Raw genomic sequence first — 11,705 nt, forward strand, 5'->3', positions numbered from 1 at the left:
CAAAAATCAGCTTTGAAATGAAATTTATTTGTCTGGTAATTCAAGGCTCAACATAACCTGGAGTTTTATTCATTTTAAAGGGCAGTTTACAAAGGTTTCCAATTTCTTAAATGTTATTTTCAATGTCAACTCAAGTAGAAAAGCTCACAACCTGCCCACAGTACCACAGGACATAAATCTACAGTATATATATATATATATATATGCTCAGATCTGACACTCAAAGCATAAAGTCAACCAATTAAAAAATAAATAAATCATAATTTATTCAATTTTTTTTTGTTTTTACTAATCGCCATTCAGACATAGGAACACAGCACACGTCAGCTGATACTTTATTTTTGATTTGATCGATTTTATATGATATACATTTCTTTATTGTATTGTATTTATTTCTATTGTATTTAACTTCCACTTTTCATTTATTTTATTATCATTATCACTATCATCTCCAGTGTCCTTTTGTCTAATCTCATTAAAATGTAAATATCCTTTAATGTACAAACTGAAGAAGACAAATCCTGGGATGTGTGGGTGTCGTGGGGTGTTTGTTTAACTGTGTCAGTTCATACGTGTTATAATACCTCCTTCAAAGATCTTGTCAACCTTTATGAACTTGACAGGTTGTTTTGAAGGCAATCCATACTGAAGACACGAACCGAAACTAATCCCAAAAGAGGTCAGATGCAGACTCACATAACTGTGGTATTATATCACAGTACATGTAATGTTTTCTTTAAAGGTTTAGGCTTTGACAAGATGTTGGATTTCTATTTCAAAATGCAGCCAGACGTCTGATCATTTCATAGAACCCAGACACACACAGGGAGAACATGCAAACTGGAGCTCGACCTCACTGTCAGATTAGAATGCTAACCACTGCAGCGCCGTGCCGCTCAGCTTCAGTTATGGGTCCGATGTTCTGCTGGATGAAAGAAATACATTCCTCTGTGTGGTAATTACCATCTCAATCACTGAATATCACCTCCCATTTCGGATGAAAGCACAGCGTTCGCACGGTAACTGTGGCTTTCTTTGTGATTCAGGGTGAGGAAACGCACCAACACAAAGCCGGGGAACTGCCTCTGTGGCCCGTCTCTGGGTGTAAACCCAGTCGTGGTGTTTAGAAAGTTGGAAGTCACCCAGCAGTTACGGCACAGGGTTTTTTTTTTTACTACATATTCCTGATGGTATCACTCCTCAGTCGTCGGCTGAAACTTCCCGGTTGCCTCTTTCACACAGAAATGTGGTTTGTTCAATGTTTCTTTTCACACAGGTTGTCCTCCTGTTGTCCTCCGCTGTGCATTAAAGTGCACAATTTTTGCTCTTTCGTACCTTGTATTCAGAACATTCGATCAGTTAAACTCGGAGTCTTTTTTCTTTGGTGATCAGGAAGAAAAATGTTGAGCAGAACTGACGTTGTGTGACCGTAAGTGCAGAATTCAGGCGAATGACTTACATTCTTCTTTGCGTCCGTAAAAAAAAAAAAAAAGAATACAAGATCACAAAAATCTGCAGCATCACATTTTAATCACACTGAAACGTTATGAGAGATTCAAAATGAGCATTACACACCAAAAAAGTCATCAAAACAAATCTTTGATGAACATTGGTCACAGCTTTAATATTCATGACTGTGCTAAAAGAGTTAAAATATGCTTATTATGGGTTGAGTGAGAAGGGTTTAAAACATCTTTATTGTTTTGCTGAAGAAATTACGGTTTGAAGATTTTACATTCATGGATATTGACTAATTATATATATATATATATATATATATATATATATATATATATATATATATAATAAAAAATCTTAAAAAGAAGAAATAAAAAGGTCAAGAAGACCCATGAGGTATATATTTATACTCACTTTAAAAGTGTGTTTGATCATATCCAGATGACATAGTAGGCAGATTAAAGTGCATTCAACACCAAGACAACGAAAAACTTCCAATAAAACATACATAGAGCACACTAGAAGAGCTTCCTCGTTAGTTCCCCTATCCATGACTCAGCTGGAGCTGGAATGAAGATAAAACTAATCCTGTAATTTCTATTTTACAGCTTGTTCCTTATTTGTCTTCCAGGTTCAGGCGGCGAACACAGACGTGACCTCTGGTGCCATCCAAATCTCGCTCTCCAAACATCGATACAATCTTCTCTTTCAATAGCCAGGGGTTATAATAGTGCAAAAGAAGCGATCGACGCAAAATGGCTGCTCATCCTGATCAGAAGCTGAAGTCATTTCTTCATTTTCTTCATTCAGCAAAATCACCTGGGATGCATCTAATTGGAATATATATAGATTTTTTACACTGAAAAAGACACTTTGCTTCTTTTTTGCACCACTACACCTAAAATATAAGTTCTCGTGAAATCAAAACAGCACTAGATATTAACACACCTTTTGTGCATAGTTTTTAAAGTTAATTCTTCTTCATTACATGAAAAGGGTGGAGAGAGAAGCCAGCAGCAGGAGCAGGACGGCGTGTCCAGTGCGCGCGGCGGCGCCGGACGCTGATCTGTAGATTATTCTGCCGTGAAGGGGCTGGATTGGCCGGAACACGTCGTGGTAACCTGCGTAAGTCGGGAACTTCATCATCTGTTGAAGTCAGAGACAACGTTAGCTTTCAGCGACGAAAGAAAAATCCCTTTGGAGGGTCAGAGTTCCTGCACTAGTTGACATTTTACAACAAGGGAGCTTGGTTTGTTTACTTAATGTGTCATGAGTGTATCTGTAGCAGTCATCCATGTGAGCGGAGTGAGGTTATGCAGTCATCGCCTCTCAGATAACAGCATAGTGTTGCTGGATATTGTTGAAAGACGCAGTCACAGGGTGTTCTATCTCTTGCTGCTCGTCCCCATAGGCAGGTGTCACAGCGCAGCAGCTTATGTCTCCGTTTACTGCAGCGTCAGGCGGAGGGAGGAAAAGGAATCGCCTAAAATGATTCGGTATGAGGACACAAACTGTTGTAATCAGGGTCTTTTTTTTACATCGTTCCAGATCGCAAGGAAGCAAGCTGAACAGGCTGCCGACTGTCGCGATTTGAGGTTGAATCATTTCAGTCACTTCTGTCAGGAAGTTCTGAGACAACAGTAAGCCAGATTTGTGCATTTTGGTTTTTGGAGTTTCCTTCGACAATGACCAGTTTAACTGTCTTCAAAGCAAAGTTCTGCCATTTGTTGCAATGCACACAGACTTATAACTCCAGTGCTCTAAATGTTTGATTAAAGGCACGGTCCTCACATGTTTGGCCTTCCAAATTGAACTCAAGTTTTTGTTCAACACCTCAGTCGAGCATCCTCAATTTGGCCAAATGAACAAACTGAAGCACCCTGTCTTTGTCAGAAATTCAGTTTGTTATTTTTTGCATTGTGGTGGTTTATTCAAGCTCCTTTGTGTCGTTGCTTCACTGTATTTACCTTGACAGAAATGTTTCTTCACGGTCCGGTTGTTGCAGGACTTCACGTGCTCAGACACGTGCCTCTTTCTCTTCACTGCGGTCATGATGAGCCCATAACTCCAGGACAACCATGCATCTGCTGTTTTATTTTAAACGTCATTATTTAAACTGACAAATTAAAAGTTTTAAATTGTTGTCATTGGTGACTGAACATCAATTTAAAAAGAAAATAATCACAATTAGTGCTAATAAGCACATTTAGAGTAGATGTGCACCAATTTAAGAAGTCTGGGTTAAGCTAATCACCAATTTGTTAAATCCTAACTGTTGCAACTGATTCATGAACTCAGTCAGGATTTAGACTTTAGTCATCTTTTCGCTTGAGCTTCTTAATAATCGGCGCCTACTCAGCCGTGCGTGCGAAGCTCAGGCGTCCAATACGAGGCAACACCAACCGTCTGCATGAATCAACACACAGCTCATCTGAGCTGCGCTGCGGCGAGGTGGCGCAGGCAGCGCTTTCCTTTTTTACCATGTCACTCCAAGACAAAGAAATGGATTATCGCAGAATAAGTAAGATTTCCAGAGCGCTGGATCGTGTTCATGCTTGCTTGCAGCATGCATCTGCAAGCCAGGTGTGTCTGTTCTTATTGCATTCTCAGTAAAAAAAAAATCCCACTGCTGGTGCAGATTTAGCAGTGAGATGACCAGCAGTACGTACCAGGTCTTGGTCCACCTTCACAGCGTTCGTGAAGACCGTCCAGACCACGGCTTCGTTGCAGGAGGGGGTGGTCAAGGAGCCGTTGTAGCGGTAGTACTCGTCTCGGTTCACGCTGCCCAGCAGGTCGTCTATAGAGATCTCCGCAGTAACTTCAGCTTGTGAGCCTGCATCGCGTCGTATAAACACAGAAAATGTAGCGAGAGAAAAACAAAACACGCTCAGTTTGACATGAAACAAACTCACTGATGTTTTGAATAGCTGAGAGGTAGCTGGTGAGCTTCTTCCAGGCCTCCATATCGGACGATGAACTTGATGTCTTGTGAGACAGAAACAAATAAAGAAAATTACTTCAGAGAATTAAAATATGATGAGCTGGAAAGGTTTTGGACACATTTGAAGAAGGATAAAATGCTCACAGTGTCTTCATGTCCTGAACTTCCACCGCCGCTCTTGGAGGAATCCTTCGACTGTAGAAATGGACACGAAGAAATGTTTAAAATTTTCATAATCAACTATAAAGACGTTTCTAAAATTTAATATAATTGCACATTGTTCACATATTTGTGTACTTTTTTTAACATTTGAACTTGTACATCTCCATCTCTTTACAGTCTGCTCTGTCTGAGAAACTGTGGACAGACGGGACCAAATGCAGCGAGCGATGGCTGAAATGTGGAATAAGAACGACGGAGAAAAGCCGCCGCAGGTTTTCTACGGTCACATATCGCGAAATGTGATTCTGTTTCAGTGATCTGAGCCATGAGTATAAACCACATTCAATCTGATAACGAGGGAGCTGAGTGAACAGCGGCCGTGCGTGACGGTATGCGAAGATTGTGACGTTCTTGTCTGTTGTGGCCAAATGACGATGTGCGGCAGTGATGGATGTCGCCACTTGGACTGACAGAGAGAGAAACTGGCATCTCGAGCTAGTCTAGCAAGTACAACTTGTACGGGGAAAGCTGCTTCCTGAAAATGAGAAACGGAGGAGTATCATTAAAATAATGAAATGTTAACTCATGGGTGTGGACTCAATGGGTGTGACAAACCTTTACGCCAATAGTTTTCACATGACCTGTCGGTTCATACCGGAAGCCGTACATCAATCTCCATAAAAATTAATATTGTATTTTTACTGTGTTAGATTTTTATCACACTTGAATTTGATACGTTCGATCAACTGTTTTGTTTTGTCCTCCAAAGACAACGCCGTAATTTTTTTCACACAACTTATATCCACAAGTTTTAGTGGATATAAAGACAGTTTAAAGTATAATATGTGGACATATTTCATATTTTATTACCATGAGAGCTTCAAATGTTACCTCAATAAGGAACCCCAACACTGCCAAGCCATTCGGAGTGGCTATCGCCTCCTCCAGGGTTAAATCCTTCCTCTTATTTACTATGTGCATCTGGGGAAAAAATAAATAAATAAATAAATAAATTGTATTGATCAAGCTATGCATTGAGAAAAATCTAAGAATTCAGTGTTTCACATGTAGCTCAGTGCTGGAAGCTGTACCTCCATCGGGTATCTCTTTGAGTCCATGGTGTGCTCTGAGCCTTTGGTGTCATGTGATCCCCAGTGGAAGTGGAACTGGAGGGTGGTGTAGTCGTGTCCCAAACCCCCTCCTGACACCTCCACAGAGTCGTCCGCCATTACGCACTTCACTGAGAGGTGAGGAACAACACATCCAGAAACAGTAATTTAGTCAAATTAATGAAACTTCCTGTCATTGCCTCAAAGTCACATTCAAAATCATCAATCAAAATCAATATTTTTCTTTAATATGAACTTAGCCGAAGCCCCAGTTAACAAGTTATGAGAGAAAACGTCCAAACCTGCGTGGCCAGTGTTTGTGATGTACTTGATCGCATGCTTGTTATCAAAATTGGTGAATTCAAATTCGCCGAGGCTGCTCTTCTCCACCGCCTTCTCCGTCTCAATGTTCACGGGGGACTGGCGTTGGCCCCCACAGCTGGAGCCAGGCAGAAGGTGCCACTTAGACGGCTCGTAGTCTAGGAGCAGGAAAAAGTCAAGTTTGACCCGCGCAGCTTTATCACGCTGAAAATTTTTTTAAAATAATCCCGACTGCTCCAGGTTTTCCTGGTACTTACAACAGTGTGAATCGTAGCACCACGAGGGACCTGAAGAACAGAGGAGCAATCACGTTTCATGTACCAAGTCTAAACTGTGAGTCTCTTAGAGAACCCATGCATACACAGGGAGAACATGCAAATTGCAGGCAGAAAAGTCCCAAAGTCTGACTGTGGAGTCGTCGACCATATAAGGTCAAACAGCCCAGTGGCAGAGAGAAAGAATGACGTTGGCAAATTATAACATCTACCTGAGAGCATCACGGTCAATTTGTCAGATAAAAGATCAGCTGATCGGATCAGTTTTTTCCACTGAGTTTTGGAAATCCCCGCAGCGTCATGCAGACAAAACGTTTGTTTAAAACACCGTGAATCAGCTTCAGGACTCAACACCTCTGGAGTGAAGCATAACTCAGTTTTTTTATTGTGACTGTTTCAGTTGATGAACTCAACGGGTGTGGAACTCACTGGGAGGCAGAGGAGGCAGAGGAGTCGCCGGAGACGCGTACACGTGGCGTCCGTTCAGGGCTTGAGTGGGCCGATGGATGTTGGTGAACCCGGCCTTCACGGGGAACATGCGGATCTGGTGACGGGAGCGAAAATAGCAGTTGACCCACCAGTTTTTAGTGTTGTTTAATGCGCCTCTTTGTTTTACTGAAGCACCTCGTTTCATGCTGTGAACTTCTAAACTTGGTTTCTCTTGCTCCAGGCAGAGACGCGACCAATTACTGTCACCAATTTTCTTCTCTTTCTTTTTTGAACTCCACACACCCAGATTTTTCTAATTCTTGCCTCTGCGTTCCAAATAATGGAGAAATGACATAACTCCCAGTTTGTCATTAGAATGTTTGAGTGAAGCGCCTGCTGAACGCAGCGCGCCCGAAACGAAGCTGTATTTTCTATCGATCTACGGCGCGCTGAAGGCTGTCAGCCAGATAAGGAGGCAGGACGGATGATCACTATTGAGACCCACGAATGACTCAGAATTATCTCTGCTTCTCCGTCACATGTAGCTTGAACAACATTTTTTGCTCGTCGTTACAGTCAACTGGAATCAAAACAAGGCTGATCGTCAAATGAGATACCAGCATGTGCCAGTATGTCCCTCCGCTCGTCCCTGTTATCTGTTGACACTAACCAGTATGTCTGTACGAGTCGGTGGCTCCCGGTTGAGCAGTACGTGACCAGCGGAGACACAGGTCATTTACTGCTTTCTACACCGGCTGAACCCTGCTCTCATCAAGGACACACACACACACACACAAGAAAGCAGCCACTTCAAATATTTCGGCTCGCCAGCGACTCCCCCCGCTCGTCGGGCGGTATGTGCCGATCGGAGGTCGTGATACACGACAGCTTTCAAATATTCAAACAATGACTCAAAAAGAATAACTGAAAGCAGGTTTAGCAAGGAATACACTTAGAAAATAGTGCAGCATTATGTAAGTATTTTTTCCTCATTTATCAAAATCACTTTACATGTACTGTACGTGACAAACTTTGAATAAAATGGAAAAGTCTGTCATAAATTTTCCAATCTGAAATTTATTGCACACGAATTGAAAAATGTCGAGGTTTTTTTTAAATCTTCAGAATTCATGAAAATCATAAATATTTACTGTATGTTCAAATTGTTCTTGTTTTTTCTAGTTTTTTGACTGAAGGCTGTAATCTTCACAGTCCAGTAATAATAATAATAATAAAAAAAACATTAGAAATTCTGGTTTCCATGTTATGAGGGTGGGGCAATATGGCAAAAATAATAAACCTTTCAACAAGTCATCCACCCACCAGCACCAGATTCACTCCAGATAAATATTTTCAGAATGTGGCCGTGAACAAGAGTAACCAGAGAAAACACACACATGCAGAACATGGAACCTCAAAGGTTACCTATAGCCTAACCGGGAATCAAACCAGGGATAATCTTTCTGTGAGGTGAGAGTACAAACCACTGCAACCTCTGTGCAAAATCATCACAGGTTTTCCTTTTACATTTACATTTACTCCACTCTTGGCTCTGCATTTTCTAAATTCAGGAGAGCTTCAGACATGGGCAGAGTGCTTCAAATATTTCAGTGTAACATTAGTTGAGTGAAAGTTCATTGTTGTGTGACACTTGGCTGTCCTGTGTCCTGAAGGTGTGTCACAGAGGTGTGCAGTGACGCATCCACAAAGCAACACTTTTATATGAGCATATTTTGAATTCAGGATGGTTTTTATCTATGACAGGATCTGCAATCTGTGACTTTATTGGGTTAATAAACTAAAAGCATCAAAAAGTCATGTAGTCATTAAGGTTTCAGACTTCTGATCGAATGAGTCTGACTGAGGCGTTTAGCCCCGTTTCAACTCACCAGGTCTTTGTGGATTTCAATTGGCTCGTAGAAAACAGTCCAGACCACCACTTCACTGCAGTTGGGGGTGGTCAGCGAGCCGTGGTACCGATAGAACTTCGTGCGATCGACTTCTCCGATCAGGTCGTCAATGGAGAAAGTATGGTTCAATTTCACCTCAGTATCTGTGAAAAGATGTCAAATGAGAATACAATTTGAAAAAAGTTTTTATACTACAATTACTTAATACTGCATCACTGTAGACATATTTGCCTTTGAAATGAAGGCATTTTCTGACATTGAGTAGGACCAGGGTTTATTTTGCCACATTTCAAAGACCGTTTAATACCTTATGCTGCCGTATCAAAAAACTGATTAATAGAAAGAACTCATTATATGTAACTAATTTTAATCAACATGCGTATGCTTGATATTTAAATAAACTGGTGGAGTCATTCGGAGTCATTTCAATCAACATCTGGTTGAGATGTGTCTCAAATGACACACATACCAACGAATTGGCTGATATTACCTGTTCAACAGGTGGTGCCCCGAGGTTACATCAGACATCATTCTTTAAATAATTATTAATAACTGTCTCTGATCATCATTAATTGTTACTGATGGCCATAAAGTTGATTCCCAACATACGTGTGACATGGAATTAACCTTGTAGGCATAAACGCCTCAATCAAAACATCACGCCTCAAATTCTCTTGGCACCTTTTATCTTTTAACGACTTTTAATTGGCACCTTTTTCTTGTACAAAAAAGTGCAGTAAACGTCAAGAAACTAATTCTTTTTTTTTTTTTACTATAAACCAACACACCGTTTTTTGTCACATAGGATGTCAGCATGCGCCAAGGCTCAGACTTATTTCCGTGTTCTGTTGCCTGGAGAAAGAAGACAGATTTGATCAGATTAGCCGTAGAGCATTGGAAAGCTGGAAAAGAGTCAAACAGCTCTCAGAGACGGAGAACGTGGGGCTGGAATCAGTCCCGGTGTTTGTTAGAATAAATGTGGGACCTACATTTATGAAAAACCCCAGAGCAGCGATTCCCTCGGGATGCACTTTGGCCTGTTCCACTGTGAGGCCCTTCTTTATGGTGACTATGTGCATCTAGGAGCAATTCAATGGAACGATAAAAACAATTAAAAAAGAAGAAAAAAAAGTATGATAAAACATGATGTGGATTTGCAGTCAGGTACCTCCATCGGATATCTGTGCCCATCCACCGTATGCTCGGAGCCTGGATGAAACTCCGTGTCGCCCCAGTGGAAGTGAAACTGCAGTGCGGAGTACGACCCGTTGAGGCCGCCTCCACTCACTTCCACCGCGCCGTCTTCCAGGGTTAACTTCACTGTGAAGGGCCGAGCGCAGAAAACATCACGTCGCACAGTTCAATAACAAATCCCTGAAGTAAGTCATGGATCCATGAAAACAGTCTTTTCCACCTCCCTCAGCTCTTCGCGCCGTGTACCTGTGTGTCCGTTGTTCTCCAGGTGCTCGATGGCGTGCTGGTAGGAGAAGTTGACAAAGGTGAAGTTGTGCAGGTCAGCGTGAGCCACCACCTCGCTGGTGACGATATCGATGGGAGACTGGCTCTTGCCTCCACAGAAAGAGCCGGGGATGTCGGACCAGTGCTGTGGGCTTTGCTCTGGAGGACGACACCAACAAGCATTGATTTACTGTCTTTTCGACTTTATATATTCCAACTGATCAGACATTTGTTTTCACTCACCACAGCCTGTATAGCACCATCCTCCACCGGAAGCTGAAATATAATAAACTTTAATGTGAATTTAGCTGTTCATGTCTTTAACTATATTATTCTGAGAAGAATTAGAAGAAGCTAATCAATACATTCAAATGTTATTCATTAAGAAATAAAGAAATTTACTTACAGCCTTGCACCAAAGTCCCCAAACTCAGAAATAGCACAACTGAAACAAGATACATCTACAGGAAGGAAAAAAAAGATTACACGTGAAATTGTAAGAATTATGTCAATCTGTGTGAACAAATGAATCTGAATTTTGTTTCTATTCTGTTTTATAGTCTTGACTCAAAGCTGCTAATCTGCTGAATCTGGTTTAAAGTCTCAACCGATTAAAAGATGGATGTGACTGATGTAGAACAAACTGATGGACTTACCATTAAAAACTTTAACATATCCTTCTTACCTTACTCCCCAGGTCAAAAATCCTCAAAGCTTTAAAGACGTCCCCCTGACTGCATGCGTTCATTCCCAAAATGAGCCCATCGATAAGGGAAAAGTTGCACCAGTATGGTTCAAGTTAGTGCCATAGACAAAGGGAGACACGCAGTGGGAGGGGGCCCACTGTGTATACAACACGAAACCAGTGTGGGGGAGACACGTAACACGAGCGCAGGCCTCCTTTCAGAACATTGTAGCCTAAATAAAGGTGTTTGGAGTAAGCTGATGATTCGCTCAAATGGTTTTTTTCTTTATGAACGCAGCAGCATGACAGCCACGGCGTGTGGGTTTCAGATATACAGCATCGGCTCATTATCGGGGGATATTCACTCACTTCTGGAAGGAAGTTCACGAGAAAGAAAAGTTTTAAAACATATTTATTGCACTATAAAATAAGAAAAATGCAGTATTATCATAAATCCTGAGAGACCAAACCCTGAGAGAGCAAAAGAGGGGTTCACTACCTTTTTACTGCAGATTTCAGTATCATTGAATATCACAAGATCGCTCAAAAGGACAATGTAAACAAAGACCAGACAGGTATTAGCAGTCTGTTCCAGCGGCAATACATTCCCTCTCAACACAGACAGCCAAGAGACACTAAACTTTTAATGTGTGTCTTCCACAAATCAATACAAACTAAGCCGTGAGCTATAAACTGCTCTGTCGGTGCAGCTGGAGACGAGCCCATTTCGTTATTTATACAAGTGTATCAGATGCTCAACTCGCGAAGTGCTTCAAAGGACAGAGGAAGTGAAAATCTGTTCACCGTTCGTGTGATTTTGCATCAGGATTTACAATCTCCACGTCAACAGGACCGGTGGACTCGACGTGCCACGCCAAACTGGCAAGTAAACAAACAAATTAAGATAGGATCATTATTACTGAAAAAACTCTTCAAAAATTTGCAAGTCACAAGAGC

General features: G+C 41.4%; 1 protein-coding gene across 1 annotated transcript; it reads right to left on the bottom strand.

Annotated features, from left to right (window-relative positions):
• Positions 1 to 1,774: 1,774 nt before the first annotated feature.
• On the bottom strand, positions 1,775 to 10,895 carry LOC115393661 (carbonic anhydrase-like). Its single transcript, XM_030098765.1, has 17 exons — positions 10,749 to 10,895; positions 10,470 to 10,524; positions 10,307 to 10,339; positions 10,046 to 10,222; positions 9,774 to 9,925; positions 9,595 to 9,684; positions 9,394 to 9,457; positions 8,585 to 8,748; positions 6,696 to 6,810; positions 6,249 to 6,278; positions 5,973 to 6,149; positions 5,653 to 5,801; positions 5,453 to 5,542; positions 4,544 to 4,594; positions 4,371 to 4,443; positions 4,128 to 4,291; positions 1,775 to 2,604 (listed from the first exon to the last, which is right to left on the bottom strand). Exons 1-17 carry the CDS (start codon positions 10,809 to 10,811, stop codon positions 2,443 to 2,445), a joined length of 1,809 nt encoding a protein of 602 aa, XP_029954625.1. The 5' UTR covers positions 10,812 to 10,895; the 3' UTR covers positions 1,775 to 2,442.
• Positions 10,896 to 11,705: the final 810 nt, after the last annotated feature.

This window comes from Salarias fasciatus, chromosome 8 (genome assembly GCF_902148845.1).
Source record: "Salarias fasciatus chromosome 8, fSalaFa1.1, whole genome shotgun sequence".
NCBI lineage: Eukaryota > Metazoa > Chordata > Actinopteri > Blenniiformes > Blenniidae > Salarias > Salarias fasciatus.

Bases quoted from the DNA above. Each gene is read 5' to 3' on its own strand.
- LOC115393661 (XM_030098765.1), bottom strand. From the start codon at position 10,811: ATGAACGCATGCAGTCAGGGGGACGTCTTTAAAGCTTTGAGGATTTTT. The intron at 9,458-9,594 runs GTAGGTCCCACA...TTCTTTCTCCAG, and splicing joins CTCTGGGGTTTTTCATAAAT to GCAACAGAACACGGAAATAA. The intron at 4,444-4,543 runs GTGAGCATTTTA...CTGTCTCACAAG, and splicing joins GTTCAGGACATGAAGACACT to ACATCAAGTTCATCGTCCGA.